This window comes from Notothenia rossii (genome assembly GCF_949606895.1).
Source record: "Notothenia rossii genome assembly, chromosome: 2".
NCBI classification, from domain to species: Eukaryota; Metazoa; Chordata; class Actinopteri; order Perciformes; family Nototheniidae; genus Notothenia; species Notothenia rossii.
In genome coordinates this window covers 28477167-28498802 of record NC_136904.1, presented here as the reverse complement: position 1 = coordinate 28498802, position 21636 = coordinate 28477167, and the positions used below count along the sequence as shown (strand labels likewise).

The following is a 21636-nucleotide window of genomic DNA, read 5'->3' as shown; positions in this document are numbered from 1 at the left end:
AGTATCAGCATTACAGCAATTGCACATCTTTTTCAACCCCTAGAGAGCTCGGTTATTTTTGAAAGGATAAAGGAAGAAAATAAATAATATCTGCTTCATCTTGTAAATATGTTGATGAAGTAGGCATACGGTTTGTATGAAGTTCATTATTTGGATAAAAAAAGCTTTTAACATTGTCCTCCACTACTTTCCCTACGTCTTCACATGGCTCTGGTGGCACATATTATGGAGTGTCATGTAGTAAGACATAAGGTTTTCAGAGGAGCTCCTTCATTTTGTATCATAAAAACTATTAGAATGTAGGCTACATGTAATTACCTAAAACAACTGACACTACATTTACATTAAAGAAAGTACATTTAAAAAAAGTCCAAATGTGTGATGTTTGATATTGGCCTACATAAATAAAGAGTAAATTCACTGTAAAAATAGAAACTAGACCACTTTTCTGCCCAGGTAGATGCAGTAGATTGTTGTGTGTGTTTGTAGTAATTCACATTCACCACTAGATGACAGTGGTTTATTTTTGGCTCGCCTCCAGATAACCTTCCTAGAAGCATTACCGTAATCTAGAAATGTGACTGAAGAAGCCTTTGAAGAATCTCAGGAAACTTTTATCTTCAACTACGCCATGTTACACTGACAGACTGACTACATCTTTATTTTTGGCATTCAAATTCATTTTTTTTATTGTTGTTAGAAAAGGGAAAAATCCTCATACTATTTCGGTTGGCATATTGAAAAAAAATTAATAAACAAAATAATTCAATACATATACGAAAGTGAGAAATTCAGATGTCATCCACAAACCTTGTGCCTGTCTATTAGAGAGGTGGGGGGATAAACCCTGTTACTAAGAAGGACATAAGCTTTCAATCTATCCTGCACACTTGAGTTGCTTGGAAAGATACTACTCCAGCCTCTGATATCAATCTTCATTTACAGGTAGGCTACTCACGCTTTGTCATTTTGGCAGCCATTTGATTAGTAGTAATAGATCATTTAAAACAGTGTATTATAGAGGATTTATCTCGTCTGTGTAAAGAAACAAGCTGTTAAAGAATTTCCTAAGAAGATTACATGGTACTAAGAGCTAGAAGATGAAGGGACAGGAGAACAACAAGGCTTTTTTAAACCAGTGTTATTTTCAAAGGAAAGCTAACTTTCTGAAATGTTTTGAAGGGCATTTTATAAGAAAAGGGAGAAGAAATGTTTCTTCTTTACTGGAACACCTTAAAGGAGATTCTTCACCTTGAAATGTTTGTTTAGTAATACTTTCTTTTGGCTAACATCACTGGTTCTCCAGTTTCTTTGCCAAGGAGCTAGACGTTATGCTAACCAACAATCAGTCTTTAAAGAATAAACAGTCTTCTGGTAGGCCATACACTGTTCAAAAGGGTTCTTGACCTTTGTCACACCTACCAAGTTATAAATAGATAAATACGGGATACATAATAGGATCCACCTAGTGACAGGCGGAGTGAAGAGGCCATGTTGGATAGTGATCCTGCTCACAAGTGGATCCAAGGCAATGATGAACCTGATTTCGACAAAAGTTGTGAAAGGAAGACCTCAGGATTTGTTTGATCATTTTCTGTAACTTTGGGATGTTATTACATATCACCAGAAAAAATGCTCCTTTGAGAGAGAAGATGCCTTTCTACTCGACGGTAAACTGTTATACATGTCCTGGTGTAGGGTTAGCTTTAATTTAATTTAATTTAACTTGTGTTGGATCTGGAGGTTTCAGTACCACCAGCTGTATATGGATAACTGCAAAAAGTTATATTCATTTATACAGTATATTCTTACTGTGCTTAAAGGTTTGGTTCAACCAAATTCTATAAAAATCAGTGGCTTTCCTCTTTTGGCAGCTGTGCAAATAGTTTGGGTTTTCTTTGTTCGGATTTTAAGATATCAAACGAGTCAAAACAACAAGTGTGAATGAAGTTTATTTTTATATATTTTAGTAGAAAAGTAGTTCCAACAAAACTTAAAAGAGAGAGGCAGGAATCTCAGAGTATGAACCCATACTCTATCAACATGCAAGATGCCACTAGAGGTTAGAAGATGTATTTTGTATAGATGTATAGATGTATGTATTTTGACTAAAAGTATCAAGCAGGCCAGTCCTAATCATTTGGCAGGCACAGTTTCTCCTTGATCGGTAATGTAGTCTGCTTGGAATGACACTGTGTGAATGTATTCTTCCAACATGTCCGCCCATGTCTTAGAGCAGCCCAGGTTACTCATGCTACAGTCACTGATGCACAGGGCCACTCCCTTACCAAGTGACTTACCATGTGAGGGTTTATTTCCTCCAGTTCTTCTTAATCATTTCACAGGAGGACCATTATGGGATACTTCTCAGATCTTTAAGGATCAACACTCGGCAGCTACATGGATTCATTTTACAATCTATGTTCTGTGTTTGGTTAAGTTATAGAACATGTCTCTCCTCTGAGTGCACATACATTTACAACCAAAAGAGAGTTGCAATGTACAGTGAGTTGTTCAGACTACTAACATGTCTCTCATGTTTCTTTCCTCAGAATGTCTGATGGATTTATTTGGTTCCTGATGGTCACTATACATGTGATATGAGGGTGAAAGGAAACCTGGATGCTTTTATCACCCCCTGGATTGAAATGCGCTACTACATCCGTTAATGTTCAGGCAGTAAAACTCAACACCTACTGTATGACATGTTGACACCTGTGATCTCCCATGGGCTCATCCCAAAATGCGTCCCTTTTTCCTTTTTTAAAAGGTTTCCCCAGAGTAAACAGGACTTATTTTAACATCAGAAAATGGAGCCTTGATAGTGTATCATTGAAACTTCAGAGTGGAGTTATTTGAAGGCCTCGAAAAGTGGATTGATGTTTCTATGTAGCGAGTGTGTGAGTGCAGTGCAGCCTTGGATCCATCGTGGAACCACCACAGTCCCCCCGGGCGCACAGCCTTCGGGCCGGAAGCGCTCAAAACCAGAAACTACTCTCTGGTGTTGCTGATCCAGCTCAGTCTGCTCTCCTTCGACCTCTTCGTCAACTCCTCCAGCGAGCTGCTGAGAACTGAACCCGCCACCATGCTCGTACTCTTCATGTAAGCCAGAATGACATCCTATTTTTCAAACCATATCCCAGGGGGGAATCTAGAAATACTACGCTTTGGTTCTTTCACTGAGTCATATGGAAATGATTTTAAAAACAGCACTATAATATGACAGTAAACTTGGAAATCTTTCTGATCCTGTCCCTCATTTTCTCCTCTTTCCTTGCATGCTTTTTCTCTCGACAGAATCCAGGACATATCAATCCTGTTCAACCTGATCATCATTCTGCTGATGCTGTTTAACACCTACGTGTTCCAGGTCGGCCTGGTGGCTGTATTACTGGAGCGCTTTAGAGCTGTGCTAATGCTCTCTGCTCTCTATCTGACCTTCAGTATCATACTCCACTCCTGGCTCATGGTACGTGCTCTACTTGCACAAATAGGCAGAGATATTATATGAAATGTATCATGAATGTTCGTTTTTTCATTACTGTATGAACCAAATAGTCTCTGCATTTTTTTAATTGATGTATTTATGTCCAACTCATAAAAATGCTGAAATTATATTGAGAAACTTCTTAAGGGGGCAAAACCTGCATACTTCATAAACGAATTAAACTATAAATAATGGAATAACTACATGAGAAAGATAATTATTTTCCATCTCTTCTTGGGGAAGACCAGCCCTTTTTTTAATGAGTTCATCCAAATAAACACTGTTTTGCCTCCTTTTAAAAAGAAACATGTTATTAAAAGTTCAGACCAAAAATAACCATTAAATATTTCTGTATATTCTTTCCAGAACCTGCGTTGGATGAATACCAACAGATTTGTTTGGACAGACGGCCTTCAGGTGCTGTTTTTGGTCCAAAGAGCTGGTAAGATTACATTTTCATTTGTTATCTATAACGCCAAACAGATGCATTTATTTTGAACGCTTAATACTGTCCTTAGAGCTTTGTTAAGGATGTCAAGAATCTGCTTCTTTTAGAAGAAAGGAGCCACTGTCTATCACCTCGTATTTCTTTAGATTGACATTTAGTTGTATTTTCTCAATTTAAATAAAACAAAGGAAGCTATCAAGGCAGTACTATAAAAATAAATACAGTTTTCAGATTTGAGACATGCTGGTTTTCAGAAGTAAGAAGAGATTAGTGAGTGAATAATTGCTTGTCAGAGTAGAGCCTCTGGGCTTTTCTCCCAGCTGGATATAAGAAGGAGCTGAATTTCACTGTCAGAGCACAATTATTTACAGTGAATGCTTTTAGATAAAACATAATTTGAAGTATTAAGTACACCAAACCATCCTTCCCCTCACTACTCACAAGTAACATTAAGTCACATTATTACTTAGTTTATATGCTCTATAAAGAAATCTCCCAACGTGCTCCAGGCAGAGATCTAAGATTATAAGCTCATAAGTGGATAATTGGATTTCTTTTCTAGGTATTGTTAATAAGTATTAGAAAAGACTGTATCCATGTTCCTTTGTCTCTGTTTTGTCTGAGACCCACCCAGTTTGTGCATCACTGCTGAATCACAAAGGTCCCAAAGTCTCTCATCATGAGCTTTCCTTCAGACACTGTAAACTCTGCTGCTGAGTTGTAAATGCTGGTGGGATTTTCACATTCCTCTGCGTCTACAATCACATTTGAGGTTTTAAGTGCCTTTAATCATTGTTCAAAGTCTACAACAGGAGCCACACACACTTGGGAATGGCTGATCAATTATGCAAACTCAAAAGCACCATTGAAATATTTATTTACACAACTCAACGTTTTTATGCAGTTGGGTTTTAATTTGGATGTTAAGTTATAATAATGATGTTGATGCAGATTTGTTTGAAACAATAACTGAAGTGATTCTCATGTTTTTGCAAGTTGATTCTCATGACAATATTTAAAGTTGATGCAGCGTTTGTTATAAGACAAGAGTTTACAGTAATGTAATTAATGTATGATTTGTTGTAATTGAGTTAAAAAGACAGGGCGACTGTGGCTGTGAGGGAGTGTGGTCGTCTTTCAACCAGAAGGTTGTGGGTTCGATCCCAGCCCATGCAGTCAACATGTCGATGTATCCTTGGGCAAGACACTTAACCCTGAGTTGCTCCCGATGGCATGGCCAGCGGTGTGTGAATGTGTATGCATGTTAGTTCCTAGAGTAACATACACTGCTCTGTATGAATGGGTGTGAATGGGTGAACGACATGCAGTATGTAAAGCGCTTTGAGGGGTCTTAAAGACTGGATAAAGCGCTATATAAGTACAGTCCATTTACCATTTACAAAACATTAGACTGAATATTGAAATAGAACAACTATACTGGCGTATTGGAAATTCAACTGTACTTTATTTGTTTTTTATTTACTGTTTTGGATGTGTTTAGCTGCTTAGTTGAGCATTGGATTAGTAATGCCTTCAGGAATTAAATATTTCTGAAGGCAGACATGTCAGCACCTGTAATTAACTAATCCCTAAGTCATTGCTGTTTATCAACAATTATTTTAATCCTCTCAGCCATTTCACTGCTCCGGATTTTTGACAGTCTGATTCAGAGCTCCATGAAATTGAGTGTATTTTTGTTTTGGTGTTTTTGAACGATCATTTCTCCTCACATGTTTGTTCTTTCACAGCTTCAGTGTTGTATTACTACTTCTACAAGAGGACCACTGAGTATCTGGGCGACCCTCGCCTCTATGAGGATTCACCGTGGCTGCGAGAACTGTTCTCTCGGGTTAGACAGTGATCTCACCGTAAACAAATATTAGACGTAAAGATGCTTCAATAAAATACAGTTTGTTTTAAAAGCATCTGAAATCCATTTACAATCAAAACACAATATTACATTTCCAAAGTTTAAATAACAAATACATTCCGACTTAAATTCCTTTTTTGAACAGATGCTTTTTAAGTCAATTCTACAGAAATTGTCATCAAAATATATATTCCACTTTACATCTTCTTCCAGTGCAGGAAGGATTGTGCCAAAATCTGGTAAGACATTTCCGAACAACAATAAAAACAGCGTCTTATCAGGCTTTCTTTGCTGTTCAGTTTGTAGAAATGCTATGGAAAAAGTGAGATGATGATTAAAAGATAATTTCTTGATAGCAGTCACCAGATGCCCTTGTTCTTGTTTTATGTTAATATGTACTTTCTTTTTTAACAGAATATATTGACCAAATTGAAGTTGTTTTATATACCTTTCAGACTTCTGTGTTGCTTGAGTTTATTTTTAATGTGGGTATTGGACTTGGTTGAACTTTATTATGGCCGGATACTAATCTCTGCACTCTCTGTAACATCTTTGACTATCATGTGCATCTGAGCTGGCTGCGTTTCATCTTCAAAGGACGTGTAAAATACTTAAAATACAATAAAAATGTTTTCTAAAATGCACTTGGTCATGTGATTTATGAGCTTGTTCTGAAGCATGACTGCAGATGAGAGAAGCGGAGCTGATCCTTCAGCTCACTGAGCTCTTTGAGGAGCGACTCCTTCTGCAGGTGGAACTGCAAACCAAGTCATGAGAAACGGTTTTTGTTACTTTTTGTGAATTAAAAAGAGATATGACTTTCATAAAACATGTGATGGATATTTTTGGGAAATAAAAAACCATGGTGACAATGGCCTAGGTTTGTTTGTGTAATAACTTAACAAAAGTAACTAATCTATTTAAAAATATTTTCCTTGAGTTAAAAAAGAAAATCAAATGGTGCAGGAAGGACATATTTTCCTGACCCAGGGAGAAATCTAAAAGCTTTTTGTGTGCTGAGTTTTATTGTGCTAGTTTTAATTTGAATATATATTTTGAAGCAATATTGATAACTACCAATAAAATCAAAACAGTCCTAGCCCTACTTCTGAATTAAAAAATAAAAACACACTCACCCGTGTTGCATACTTATAAAACTGCTCTGCCTCCTCTTGTCTGCCAGACTGAAAATATAAAGTTCATTCCATGGTTAGTTCAGGTCCCTGCAGCCTGCCTTGAAAAATGCAGTTGCAGGTATTAAAATGTGAGTGTGTGCTGAACTGTGTCCCCCGTCACAGCCTGAAGGGAAATAGGTCACACACAGTAGATGTATCCTTTGTTGGACCTTAAGTTGAACCCCTTCTCAAATGAAATCCAGCCTCACTGAACAATATGATAATGTCATGTGTGATGATTTGTGAGCAAAGCATCATGCTAAGGAGAAAGGATTCAAAAGGTGTGCCCCCCATTTGTTTGAGTTGAGGCTATATGTCTTGGTTTCATACCATTGTATGTAGGAATGTAGACATAAAGGGAGGCAGAGCTTGAAATGGTAAGGGGCCAGTGAGTGTCCCCATCACTCACCTTGAGGCAGATCAGAGACAGGTAAGCCCACACTTCTGCGTTCTGAGTGTTCAGATGGTTAGCCTCGGTCAATGCTTCCTCAGCTACACACAGCTCCTCCAGCTGCACACACAAACACAACTAAGACTCACTTCCTCACAAAGTAAAAAAACACCCAGAGCATTCTTGTTAACATGAACTAACTATATAGTCCAGTGGAATAACATCAGGTCTTCACAGTAGAATTAGGACAGAACTTAAACCCCTCTGTGAGAAGTATTGCTGACGTTAACAGCCTTTAACATTGTAAAGTCACAAGATACAACAAGTAAAATTGACTGCCTTTTTTAACTTTTAAAAAACTGAATTAAATGTGCATTTAATATACTTTCAGGTTTCTTGTCATTGGTCTGGAGGTAGAGTTTTACCCGGTAACAGGCGATGCCCAGGTTCAGCCAGGTCAGGCAGGACGGAGACTGCTCGCAGGCCTGCAGATAGACCACTTTGGCTTGCTCAAACTAAACATAGAAAACACAAAAAAAAAAAAAATGTATTTACACTGTTGTTTCATACAAGATATTTTACAATAATGTGCATTAACTTAAACGTAATGATAATAATTGTTTTGTCTGCCTGGTATCTACAGCGCAATTATGTTATTACACATAGTTAATCACATTTAGGTATAGCAATAGAACATCAGCCCTATCATAACTTGTACACAAAAAGCCAATTGTTTCATGGCTTTCTCACCAATTTAGCTATCTCTTTAAATCCTCATTACAGATTTCGGAGTTCCTAATTGTTCCTGGTGAAGTTTGTGGTATTTTCTTTAAAAACCAGGCTGATTCATGAACAGAGTAAACTGCTGGACTGATCAGAGAGCAGATCCAAAGAATTTATTTGTGGAATTTGTTTCCATATTTGCAGATCATTTTTATGTTATAAATCTGTTTTTGTATTTTCTTTACATTAACAGAGTACACATTAACACAGAGATTATGTATCTGTTCAAACACATATGATTATTTATCTGTTCACACACATATGATTATTTATCTGTTCACACACATATATACAGTATAGACAAATCTTCCTCCAGAAGCCTGTCTTTAATATCTGACCTTCCTCTGTTGGAGGTAGATGGAGCCCAGCTGGAGGAGGACCAGGTGGGAGTCTGTAGGCTGCTGCAGGAAGTTAAGGCTCTGCTCATAGCTCTCCTGGGCGTCACTGACCTCTCCCCGCAGATGGAGACAGTGACCATTCAGCGCCCACGCATCCACATCCTGTTCACCATGTATATGTATCATAAAATGGAAAAAAGTGCAAGTATGTCAAAATAGCACCTAAGTACAATAGTTGAGTAGAGGTTCTCTGTTACTTTCCACCACTGTGCAGTAAACACATTATATCATATTACAATATTTTTTTTCGAACTACAAACAAAAAGGACATGTTTGAGGAAGTGTATAATTCCAAACTTAACAGAACAGTACAGAGGCAGTAAACCATCCGGTACATGTCACATTATCCGCGTGGTGTTGCAGTAAATAGTAGAAGAGTTCAGTACCTGCTCTCTGTGGATCAGCACCTCCTGCAGGCTGGCTGCAGCAATGCAGTAGTCTCCTCTGAGCATCTGCAGCCGGGCCAGATGGAGAAGATAGGAGCCGCTGCGACCCCCGTGTGAGCACAGCAGCTGCAGGGACAGAGCCTGCCCCGCCATCTGACCGCAGGAACACAGTGACAACTATAAGCGACTATAACTTTTTGTTTTCTTTAAAACTTTACTGCTGACAATTGTAGCCATCGTTCATTTGAGCAAGCCAATGAAAGACGACAGAAATGTGTAGTCTAAGAAAAAACTTGCAGATTATCATTGTTATATTGTCTTATTCTCATAATTAGTTTTGACTTCCCAAAGTCTTTCAAACAGCTTTCAACAGGTAACTCTGATTTTCCAGATATTAGAGCACCAATTGTGGTCATAAATCCCTTTTTCAGCATAACACAACTTAACTTGGGGACACACAATTTCTTTACAGCAGTACTGCACACTGTTGTTGTTGTTGTTGTTGTTGTTGTTGTTGTTACTGTTTAAACCACCAGCTGCTCAGTATTTGTACCTGCAGGGCAGAGTGCTGCAGCAGGAACTGAACTGTCTCTGTGTAAATGGAGGAGGAGGAGAGTTTCGCTGAAACTGATCTGGAGCTGACACTCTGTACTGGAGGCTCTCCCTGCCCCTCTGGGTCCTGCTCTCCAGCCTCGGGGTCTGAAAGGAAATGAGGGTAACATTGTCAGGTAACATTAGCTACCATTATCTTAAGGCTGAATGAGCGTATCAAAGTTACAAAAGATGAGACGAGTCCTATTTCTAAGTGAATGTGGCCAACAGAGTGTGTGTTTTACTTATATTGTACTATCTTATCATGTTAACATTTTCTTTTCTTAGTCAGCTGGCACAGAAATAACACCAGAGTCCCATCTAGCATTTCTGCTTTTCTCTCCAAGAATAGCATTTACTCATGTGAGGCAAGAAAATGACATTACACTCTTCTGTTGCCTCTGACCTTTCTTAACAGCAGGAGCCGGACACACAGACGGGGCCACGTCCTCCTCCTCTCGCTGGTCGTTTTCCTTCTCGTTTTTCTCCTCCTTGTCTTGTTCCTCCTCCTCACTCTGTGTTTGCTCCTTTGCTTCTCTTGCCCTCAGCTGCTTTCTGGCTTCCACAAAAGCCCTCTCTGCCAGGATGGATTCGTTCTGGCTCTCATGAATCAACCCTGGAAGATATTCCCAGTAAACATGAAATGGGGCTGTACAATTCCCAGAGACCTTAAACACTCATAGCCGGGTCATTTAGGGTCATTTAGGGTCATTTAGGGTCAGAGGATATGAATGTTTTTCAACCAAAGTTATTAATTGTTGATAATTCTCTAAATTTCATCCATAGGCCTTTTTGATATGTTGTGGAGTCTTATTATTCTTATTTTTTCTTTTAGCTTTCCAAAAATCCTCTGAAACTCTGTTTTATTTTCACCAACACTACTGCACTGAAACAGACCAATACATTTGAAAAAAGATGATTTCCTCAGATATTTTTTTTTGCCATCGGTTTTTAAACTCCTAAGGAAGTGCAGCGTTTGTACTCATTGCTGTTTTGAGATTAAGAATGGGGGGGGAATAATATTCATACATAATATAATTTAAAGAGAATCCATCAAACTGGGAATATACAAAACTGACATGCTGATAACAAAGGTTTAACAAGATACTTTGTGTAGCATAGACCTTATAAAATGTGTAAGAAGTGATATTGTGTACGGCAGGGGTTCCCAAACTTTTCAGCCCGCGACCCCCAAAAATAACAGTGCCAGAGACTGGCGACCCCCTGTCGACGGGGGGGGGGGTGTGCTAGTGAATACATTTCAGAAAAAGTTTGAGAAACACTGCGCTAGTGGATTGTCTAAGAAAAAAATGTCTATGCAAACATTATTATTCATAATAATAAAAAAAAAAAATCATCTCAAGACCCCCACTTTGGGAACCCCTGGTGTACGGTTTGTGTTCACAGGCAAATTTATATAGCACTTTTCAACACAAGGCAATTCAAAGTGCTTTACAAAAATGAAAGACATTAAGAGCATTAAACACATTAGGGTAAACAGCAGTGAGTAGGGAAACAGACTATAATCTCACCCAGCAGCGTCCATGCCACCACACTGTGTGGGTCTAAGCTGGCAGCTCTCTCCAGGAAGATCTGAGCCTCCTCGTGATGTTCAGACAATGCTGCCAAGACCCCACACATCATCAGGCTGGGGAAACACACACAGGCTTTCAGCGTTAATACCTTTTTTATCCACATCACACTGTTCAAACATAACCATTGAGTCACCTTCAGTAGACGACGTAAGCAAATATGTCACATATCCAGTTATAAACAGTAGCTGCATGGTGGAGGACGGTGAAGTGGGAGTGGTGTACAGATTTGAAATCGACACATGACGATTTTATTCCCAATAATTGAAAAATAATTATGATAAAAATAATACACTTAAGATTTTAGTATTGAGCTCATGACTCCTCTTAATATGTAATTGTTCATTCTTATAAAGCAGAAATCATTTGTTCACCTTCTCTTGTAAATAATAATTCACTTTTTCTACAGATATTTTATGTTGAGGGTTTCTCACCTTGGTTGGTGCGCCTGCTGGATGGCAACAGCGTCATGGTAACACTCTCTAGCCTTCATGTAGTCTCCAGTCCTCATGTAGAGGCTTCCCCACTCAAATGTGTGGGATGGCTCACTGGGATGCCTCACCACCAGCTAGAGGAAAATAAGAGTGAATACATGCATTTTGATTGTATACCTTTATGCCTTTATATATACAGTCTATGCTGTCAACCCTGCTCTGTTTCGTTTTTATACATCTTGTCATGAGTATAGTATACAGTTTTTAAAAAAAAGGTTTTAAGGAAGTTCTTTTCCTAATTGACTGTAATTTAAGTGCTTAAGTATCATGAGTATGCTCTGGTACCTCTTGGTAGTACTGAACAGCCTGCTGATAATCCCCAGTTAGCTGAGCCTCTCTGGAAAAATGTCTGAGCTGAGAAGAACTCAACTGCATCTCATCCGGGGAGTCATCATTGATGTCATCTGAATAAATCTGGAGAGACGGAGAAGAGAAAATAAATATATAATGTACAGTTCATAAACACATATACTATAGTATTTATATACTATATGTATGTGTGTGTGTGTGTGTGTGTGTGTGTGTGTGTGTGTGTGTGTGTGTGTGTTTGTGTGTGTGTGTGTGTGTGTGTGTGTGTGTGTGTGTGTGTGTGTGTGTGTGTGTGCTACCTTGTTGATAGCTGTGTGCATCTCATCCACCAGGTACACATAGAGCTTGCTGACAAAAGCCTTCAGCTCCTGAGGGTCAGTGAATGGTTCTGTCCTCTGCATTTTGTCTCGTACAATCCTCACCACTGCATGCTACACACACACACACACACACACACACACACACACACACACACACACACACACACACACACACACACACACACACACACACACACACACACACACACACACACACACACACACACACACACACACACACACACACACACACACACACACACACACACACACACACACACACACACACACACCACAAGTGTCAAAACCTAAGGGGCTACGGATCCAGAAATCAATTTTCCTGAGTTGGATTCCTCCACCAGGGATGTGTGCAGTTGACCTTCAACTGTTCCTTGAAAGCGAAGTATCTCCCAGAGACATTGAGCGACCCCATCAGCTGAACCATCATCTGCTCCCGGCTGCTGCCTTCAGGCGCCTTGCATCTCGATCCGAACAATTCCTCATGCTGGTCAGAAACATGGGTCACCACGCTGCCTACCTGCCTGTGAAAGTCCAGCACTGCCTGAAAGAGCACACAATCAGGAAGAGAGTTCAGCAAGAACACTGATCTCCACTTCTGTGTGTTTTTACTTGTGTCTGTGTGTGCATGTATACAAGCTGTAAACCCAATAAATGTTTTACTCTCTCTGCTCTGCTATGGCCCGGTGCAAGTGGAGATCTGGGTGGAATCAATGCTTTCACCCTGCAGGAAATAGAGACACATCTCATAATTCGTGTTCAACATAAAGTCAAAAGTCAAAGTCAACTTTATTGACAATCTTCCAGTTTGTGTGTACACTGTACAGACAGAGAGATCAAAATACCGTTTCCCACAATCCCGAATATAAAAACAAATGTGTATAAAAATGTAAAAAAATATGAGTGCAAATATGTATATATATATATACACAGTCAAAGACACATTCTTACATGTGGACACATTAAGAGCTAAATAAAAACACAACAATCAATATGTAAATAACAATCACTTCAATATTATGAGAATGTACATTTGTGCAAGATTGTCCCAAGGGGCAACAGCCAAATGTAATAGACCACAGAGTGCCATCGGATGGAATTCTGTCATATTAGATGTTGCCTTTAAACGAGTAGGAGGCACGTTTACATGTCAAATAAATGTCTCAGTAACCAGAGGACCCTTATTCTTACATTACATGTTACTTGTTGGACGCTTTTACTCAAAGTGACTGACTCAATACTGTGGGCAATCCCATCAGGAGCAATTTTGGTGGTCAAGTGTCTTGCCCAAGGAAACGCTCAGATGCTGGGATACAGTGGGTATCAAGGTGAAATTAAACCGGTGCTTCTCTGATCTGAAGATGAGCGCACTTACCCACCGAGCCACACTCTCCCTATTATTTAAGACCTTACCTTCTAGAGAGCTCCTCCGAAGATGTTTTGGGTACCAGCGGTTTCTCCAAGGCTATATCAATAATAATATAGGTTCTGGCCTCCAAATACATCTGTCACAAAAAATGCAACTGGATAAAGATGCAGTATATTACAGTATTAAGCATTCATGGTAGGAGTTTGTATTGCTGCTGCTCTAACTGGATCTAAAACAACAACGACAATTTGAAAAAAATGGTGCTTTCTGTATAATACAGTACAGAGTTGTGATGCTGTTAGTTGAAGCTTACATTTCCCTCCATATTGACGTAGGGTTCCGTTTCAGCCAAAGTGTCAGCCAGGCCGTCGGCTGCAGCCGTCCTGCTCTGATTACCAGGTTGCTGACATAATAAAAACAGGCTACATTGGTGCTAACTAAATGCTGAAATCCTGTTACAAAAAATGGCTTTTCTTACTCTACAAGTCCTATATGATTATCTTATTTAAAGTTTTATATCAAATGTCATCTCTCCTGACCATCACAACCTTGCTGACCTTTTTGGCTGGCTCCTTGGATTCCTTTGCTCCCCTCCCATCAGAGTTCCTGCCTGCTTTGGCCTTGTGGGAGCCTGCAGCGGAGGCAGCACGAGCTTGTCGCTGATTGGCTGCAGCCTTGGCCTGCTCCTTTAACACACTGACACTCCGCTTGGCCTTTAAGATCAATGACAAACTCACTTTAATAGAGAAACAATAGTACATTCCACCATGGTACCAAGGTTATTTACTACAACTTATAAATTAAAGTATTTTGTGACTATTTGAGTGACCTTTTTCAGCAACTCAGCCTCGGAGAAGGGAAGTATGCTGTATGCTCCCCGGATGCGGCTTACTCCAGGATACAGCAGCCGTCCCATGTCCACATACGCAATTCCATGGAAGGGGATCTCTTGGGCCTCCTCTGCTAGCTAGATGAACACACACACACACACACACACACACACACACACACACACACACACACACACACACACACACACACACACACACACACACACACACACACACACACACACACACACACACACACACACACACACACACACACACACACACACACACACACACACACACAGGCTGGACAGTTGACACATGATCAATACAGTAGAGACAGAGAGAGGAGACATTTCTGAAATGAACCTTTGATATCACAGCCATCTCACCGTCTTGTTCTCTGATGCCTTTGTCATGGGAGCCAAAGACCTCGTAATCTCCAGCGGCCACAGTCTGCTCTCAGTGATCCTCTGCCGCAGCCTGAACATCGATACACATACTTTTCAGATCTTTTTCTACCTCTAACGTTCTCTGTATTTTCAGGGACAGGTCGTCCAAAAGGCTATAAGACTGTTGAAGTCCAACTACTCACATATTGTATTTTTAGAACACATTTATACATCATTATAGTTCACAGTATTTATTCAAATGTACAGTACAGTGTTTAATTTGAACTCTGCTTCACCTTATTCTATTTTATATGTATACATGTTTCTTAATCTGCAACTTACTTGCAACATTATGTTTATTACACTATTTGATTTCACTTTTTTTAAACTGTTAAGTATATTGTATGTTGCTTTGTTGGAGATTTAGGTTTTTCATTTTCAGATCAGACAACTTCCAGGACTTCCAGAATACCTTTCCCCTTGGCATAGATCAGTGGTTCTCAAACTTTTTCTGTCAGGCCCCCCCTTTGGAGAAAAAAAAAAAAGTCGGGCCCCCCCAAAACGAATAATCAGGCTCAGTGGCGGCGCCAGAGATTTATTTTGGGGGTGCTGTGGGGTAGCTTGACGTTTCATAGAGGGTGCTCAAACATTTAGGGTTTCCCATTAATGTACCGGTCGCTACAGTGGAATTTTCTACTGCAACAATCCCCACGCAAATACACAACGTACCCGCGACTGTTACAATGAAGGCCCGATATTCAGCTCACGGCATATAGGTGTAAGCAGGGATAAAGTGCTATTTTTTTAGGTGATGTGTGGACGTCACATAGGGGGGTCCGGGGGCAAGCTTCCCCGGGAAGATTTATTTTTAAATATTGAAGTTAAAAGCATCAATCTGGTGCACTTTGAGAGCGAAATGAAGAGATCTATGGATACATCTCTCAACACCCATATGAAACAGAAATGTAAACAGATTTACTTTTTCTTGATGGATATTTTACAAATCACCCTTTTAAACTTTATTCTTGTTTTACTGTCATATAGTATTTCATACCTGTTTTTCATTTATTCTCTTATTTTTTTATAACTATAATGATCATATAAACGTGTGCCTCGGAAATAATTATTTACATTAATGGTGACCAAAACATTTGAGACCCACTGAGATAACACTGAGAGAGTCCTTTAGCTCTCAGTCTGACAGGAGAGGACTCTCCTCCACTTTGTTGTTGAAAAAACTCCTTATATCCGTTAGCGTAGCTCGCTAGCACCAGAAGCTAACAACAACGATCTCCAGTACCGGTGCGCTCTCTCTCTCGCGCGCGCACACAAAATGGCTCGTTCCACACACACACACAGAGCCGAGCTTTAATGAAACAGAGACCCAGACGTAATAGTACTGTACTGCATCATATTATTTTCGAATCAATAATTTTTCAAATTATGATTTTTATTTTATTTTTTATTTTTATCTTTTATTTTATTTTTTTATAACCATTTTTCCTCCTGGTCTCTCGCGCCCCCCCTGGCATGCCTCTGCGCCCACCAGGGGGGGCGCGCCCCCCACTTTGAGAACCACTGGCATAGATGGTCCAACTAATAATTAACTTGTCTTCTCCAGTATAATCTCTTTATGGTTATTGCCAACAGGTAGCATTATGATCAGAATGGAGCAGTGAGTTGTGTGTTTAGCTGACCTGGTAGTTCCTCCTGCATCCAGGAAGCAGCACATCTCAGTGTCCCAGCTCACCCTGCTCTTAGTGGACTCAGACTCATCACGAAACTCCCGGTCCTGTAGGAACATTCAGAACAGAAGTATGACTGACCCTGTAACTGAGCCTGCTTCCATGCACAATTATTTAATTTGAGATGTTTCAATCTATAGTAATACAAATGCTACCCTATGCCTAATTTACTTTTTATATTTTAGTATTCTTAATACACTTCTAATATCAGTAGTCACTAGCCAAGCCTGTATGCCTTATTATTCTCTTTTACTTCAAAGTCTGGTTGTATCTAAAAAATGAATAATATGAAATCCCTCACTTTCATGCATTTCCATGTTTTGAAAGTTACATTAATGTGCCATTCTGATAAATCAATGTGCATTGCAGCTAACACAATCGGCAACAGATGCAGGCTGACTTTGTGGTTACCTCTAAGCCAGTCAGCTGGCCGTCCTCCTGTTCGAAGTGCTCTTCCTTGGAAAAGACAGCAGGCAGGAAGTGATTCCCCGGGACCAGCAGCGCTAGATGGGGCCTCTTCTTCTGTCGGCCCGTTTCCTCCCTCTGTCCCCCTGCCTTCAGCTGCCCCTCACAGAACACCAGCGCCTGATCTCTCTGGGAGTCAAAGAAACCATAGAGTCGTTATATTAAAATGTGTCGACCTGGAAAGGTTCAGATTTGATCTTGGTCTGAACTGGGCAGCATGGGTTTCATTTTGGTCGAACACTGCTAGTACCATTGTGCACCATGACACTCTTATAGATAAGATATTCCTACCTTTTTTTTCTAGGACAGCTACACTTAAAAGTTACAGACTGAATATTATACAAAAGTCTTTGGATCTGGTCATAGCTTATAGAAGTTACATGAGGATCAAAGAGTAACACCTGTGCAGTCAGCGGGACCTCCATGGCAGCAGTGTATGTGCAGGGAGGGGGGTTGGGCCCAGACTGCAACGTCCACGGCTCAGGGATGGAGAAGGCTGTCTCCATGGTTACCCTCAGCAGGTTGGATCCTGAGAGTTCAGTCTCAGACAGCAATGGATCCGTCACACTGACACACACATCCAAGGTCGGTTGCTGAAGAAGGTGAAATTATGAGGCACATTTTTTTAATATATTGTTTCATCACATTGTCATATCATTTTTCAAATTAAAGATCTGACATACTGTGGACTAAGATTAGGGATTTGGCAGGGCAACTTTTCAGTTCATCATTGATACCCAGAAGACTTCATGAAAATCAAATTCCCAGCCATTTTGTTGTGTAAGTACAGTAAGTGGTCAAATTACCATTTCATCTTGAATCAAAGTGGTTTTCATCTTGTGCAGGCTTTCTTTTAGGTATAACAATTGGTACTTGTTATTATGTTTATAAAGTGCATCCTTATAGGCCACATGGTGGAAGTACCTGCACTGCTGCCCACTGAAACCAAGTGTGATCAGAGACTGTGGCAATGCGGCATGGGAATGCTATGAGAGCTATTCAATATGACAGATCAAAGATGTCCCTTGATTAGATATTCACCCTGTAGCTGTCCTAGCTCTAGTGAGTTGATGGGATTACCTGACTCCTCCACTTTGGGATGACTTGGTTGGCCACCTGCTTGTGTCTGGCCCTACATGCTGCCTCCACATTCAAGCTGCTCTGTGATTGTAGAACATTCACTGATTAACACATCTGGAAGAAACAACTACTCATCCATTCATTCTCCAGACTAACTCAACAAAAGTTTGGTGATAATGTAAAATCGTTTATCACGATATATTAACATTTACCGTAATACGAAAATGCATACAATGATAATTGTTGTGGCTTTTGCTTTTATTAGTACACCTAGAGATTGACAACAAGGCAGAGAGAGAGGGGAGAACAAGCAGAAAAAGGGCAGCATGTCTGATCCCAACACTTTCCTGGAAACTTAAAAGAGAAAGTAATGATAGGAAAGATAACTAAATGTTATCGTCTGTTTACACTCATCTAAATATCAGCAGTATTAGAGGAATGGCTATAGAAACTCAGTAGATATGCTATAACAATAAGTCTACAGATTGATGGCAGGACAATTAAGAGCAATATTTTGTAATTTGTGGAAATGTCTGGCAATTAGAATAGCCAGTTTATTGCCGAATGACAAAATAATGGCTGATGTGTAGTCACCAACATGCATTTTTGCCATTGGTACCCTATTTTGGTAACTTTATTAAAGAATCATTGCATTTAGGATTGATAATTAATATGGACCTGACAGGCCTCAATTGATGTAATACTGCAAGGTTAATATTTTAACTTCCATTGTACTTAGTGGTAACAATTAATACCCCCCAAAAAATGTACGCATTGTAAGTTTGAGTCTCTAACTGAGGCCCCTGTGCAGTTTTCATTTAGTCTGGTTGCAAATCTAGCCTTGAATACATATATAGTTAACATTTCTTTTAGCTAAAATACTTAACTCTTATTAAGTTCGACAAAATTAAAGACAGAACCTAGAAGAAAAAAAAATGTGCCCTTATATGAAGTGCTTAAGAGAATGTCACATCTCTGATAGTTAAAGAAGCAATGACCCTGTCTGACAATAGATGAATGATATAATTAAAAAGTGATTAACCAATGGACCTTTGAGCCAATGTCCTGGGAAGAAGCTTTGGCTGAGGGGCTGTACACTGGATTCAGTGGAACTGTGGACGAAAAGCTGCATTGACCTGAAGACAGAAGAGAACACCATGATCCAGCAGTGAGTGTTGCACTGTACAGAACGCCCTATGAAGTAAGTTGCTGTTTCCTTTTTTGTGCACCTTGTAGCAGTGGCAGCAGGTCCACCACAGCTTGGCCCAGCATGGCTGTTTTCGCCTCAGCTTTCTTCTCCTCGGGCAGAACCTCTCTCACTGTCACTGACCATAACAACACCATTAAACAGAGCTGTGAGAAATGGTACAGGTGTAGAAACTTCAGGAACATCTCTGTGCTACTTCAACAGTAAGCACACTACCACCCGTGTTATGGCAATGACAGTTTAATCTTTCAGTTAAGCTGCTTGTCAGCCTTTACTCCATTTTTTGGCAGAGATTCCTTGGGAATGAGCATGCTATGTCAAGGCAGGATATCTGCACAGAATAATTAATGGATGGTTGACAAAACGACCAATAATGCTGTCATGAATATCACCATCAACTGACACCAAAAATGCAGAAGAACTCAAATCTGGTGATTTCAGATGTTGAACATGAACTTTAACAGTTTAGCCAGTAACTTAAACATTAGCCCAAGAAGATTAACTTGAAGTTGGTTTATTTTGCATGTTGGTCATAAGGGAGCTATGTAAGTTTCATCTTTAGTGTTGGTACAAATATTAACAAACTAAACTGCATTAAATCACCAGTTTGTGCAGTAAAATGCATTTGAATCTAGGTCACAATCCTCAGTTTTGTAAATATATCACAAATAATCAACATTTTATTTTACAAAATGTCAGCTGCACATGTTTAAGGACAGAAATACGAGACCTTTTCTGTGGTAAAATAACAATTCATCACCTTTGTAAAAGCAGCCTAAATCTGCTATTATCAGCTAAGCTAAATTTGGCTTTTAAGAAGACGCTGGAGATTAAAACAACAAGAGTTAACAAAAGTTGAAAGAATCGAAGGTGTGCGACCAGATGTTGAGATATTTCAGTGTATCAGATATCAAGAGACAGAACAACACTTTTAAACTCAACTTACATATGATGGGTTTATGGGCGAGGTCACTGAGAGCCTGAGTGTTATTGGAACAGTGAAAGCTGCAGGTAAAGTCATAATCAACACGCTGCTCCACCGGGTCGACCTGCTTCCTGTCTGACTCTCCCAGCACATTTCCATCCACCTGAACCTGCAGAAAACTCTGGAAGCCGTCTGTCTTTTTTCCTTGCTGAAAAGAGAAGACAGGATAAGTCACACTAATAACTGTAAATACGCTGGTGATATGGCTCATGTCAGCCTTCTAAAGGAAGGGGAAAGTCTGTAATTTAATTGAGTAACATCTTCCAGAACAGGTCAAATACTAAATGTGTTGAACCTAATGTAAGATTATATACAGATTGTTTAAAAAAAAAAATGCTATGCAATGGATAAATGTTGCTTCTCATAACTTGAAACAGAGTCTAACATCAAAATTAAGTGTTTCTAAAAATGTGGCATTTGCCATGTTTACCAAGTGAATTTTGTGAGTAAATTCCTCCATTAGTGAATGTAATGCAATATTTATTTACAATAACAGTCTTACCTCATATTAGAGCCAAACTGAACCAAGAGATAAAGGTAACTCTTGTTCAATATTTGAGCAATATAACATTACACGCCTTGCTTCCAACCTAAGGTGATAACAATCAGTAAGACGAGGTTAACTTTCAGTTTTTGGGTTTAGTAAACCGTTGCTGAAATAAAAGGTTAAATGCACATTCATAAACTCTGTTGGCTAAGCACATTTCTGTCGTTGTAGCCGTTTGTAAGTTAGCTAACGTGACGTGAGTAAGTTTACGTTAACGAACATGTTTGAGGTGCTTTACTTTTTTATATATTTAGTTAATTGGAAAGAGCTTACCAGGTTATTTCCACGGATGACAGTTATTTTTATATTTTTATAGCCCGTTTCTGCAGTATGTCCTGTCGTATCCATTGTGTAGACTAGTTATAGATACTTTAGCTCCTGTTCTTATCCTTGGTTGATCTTTTCCTTGGATACACAGAATTCCGTTTCCTTGGCGACTGTGCTAGACATGGTGGTGCATTAAGGTAGAGCCTTGAAATATCGGACGTTGGAAAATACTTCTTAAATAAAGGTGAAAAATCTCCAGCACGCTGTTTCACTTACAGTGGTAAATGTGTATAATATTTGTACATATTGCAGTGCGTTTCAACTCGGCCTACAATACATTTATTTCCGTTAGGTAAACGGACTCTTTTGGAACACTTTTGTCAAAACAAAACAATAAAACCAAATGTATTCTTCAGATATTTATTTTTGTAGAGTAGATATGTATCCTATATATGCACAGTGTATTTGTTATACTCATGTGTAATGC

General features: G+C 39.4%; 2 protein-coding genes across 4 annotated transcripts; one reads left to right on the top strand and one right to left on the bottom strand.

Moving 5' to 3' along the window:
* The first annotated feature begins 865 nt into the window (after nucleotides 1–865).
* On the top strand, nucleotides 866–6447 carry LOC307029892 (transmembrane protein 138-like). The gene is made up of 5 exons (XM_079665985.1): nucleotides 866–945; nucleotides 2553–3102; nucleotides 3298–3469; nucleotides 3854–3929; nucleotides 5684–6447. The coding sequence occupies exons 2-5, from the start codon at nucleotides 3086–3088 to the stop codon at nucleotides 5794–5796; spliced, it is 378 nt and encodes a 125-aa protein (XP_079522111.1). The 5' UTR covers nucleotides 866–945; nucleotides 2553–3085; the 3' UTR covers nucleotides 5797–6447.
* Nucleotides 5831–21625, bottom strand: LOC307029888 (cilia- and flagella-associated protein 70-like). Of its 3 annotated transcripts, XM_079665980.1 has the most exons (28): nucleotides 21156–21625; nucleotides 20838–20925; nucleotides 20297–20483; nucleotides 19373–19496; nucleotides 19194–19279; nucleotides 18144–18224; nucleotides 17465–17656; nucleotides 17010–17192; nucleotides 16551–16645; nucleotides 14854–14944; nucleotides 14461–14598; nucleotides 14189–14344; nucleotides 13945–14034; nucleotides 13676–13767; nucleotides 12926–12986; nucleotides 12624–12806; nucleotides 12224–12355; nucleotides 11901–12029; nucleotides 11556–11689; nucleotides 11062–11177; nucleotides 9936–10145; nucleotides 9492–9637; nucleotides 8939–9091; nucleotides 8493–8654; nucleotides 7797–7886; nucleotides 7390–7491; nucleotides 6942–6989; nucleotides 5831–6562 (listed from the first exon to the last, which is right to left on the bottom strand). In XM_079665980.1, the coding sequence occupies exons 2-28, from the start codon at nucleotides 20840–20842 to the stop codon at nucleotides 6464–6466; spliced, it is 3285 nt and encodes a 1094-aa protein (XP_079522106.1). In that variant the 5' UTR covers nucleotides 20843–20925; nucleotides 21156–21625; the 3' UTR covers nucleotides 5831–6463. The 3 variants fall into 3 exon arrangements, with proteins under 3 accessions (XP_079522106.1, XP_079522105.1, XP_079522107.1); XM_079665979.1 differs by lacking the exon at nucleotides 20838–20925 and having other exon boundaries at nucleotides 19373–19468; XM_079665981.1 differs by lacking the exons at nucleotides 18144–18224; nucleotides 20838–20925 and having other exon boundaries at nucleotides 19373–19468.
* Nucleotides 21626–21636: the final 11 nt, after the last annotated feature.

Bases quoted from the DNA above. Each gene is read 5' to 3' on its own strand.
- LOC307029888 (XM_079665979.1), bottom strand. From the start codon at position 21,230: ATGGATACGACAGGACATACTGCAGAAACGGGCTATAAAAATATAAAA. The intron at 12,030-12,223 runs GTAGCACACACA...CCGTCTCTCCAG, and splicing joins TGCACACAGCTATCAACAAG to ATTTATTCAGATGACATCAA. The intron at 9,092-9,491 runs GTACAAATACTG...TCCTGCGGTCAG, and splicing joins TGCAGCACTCTGCCCTGCAG to ATGGCGGGGCAGGCTCTGTC.
- LOC307029892 (XM_079665985.1), top strand. The intron at 3,470-3,853 runs GTACGTGCTCTA...TATTCTTTCCAG, and splicing joins TACTCCACTCCTGGCTCATG to AACCTGCGTTGGATGAATAC. The intron at 3,930-5,683 runs GTAAGATTACAT...GTTCTTTCACAG, and splicing joins GTTTTTGGTCCAAAGAGCTG to CTTCAGTGTTGTATTACTAC.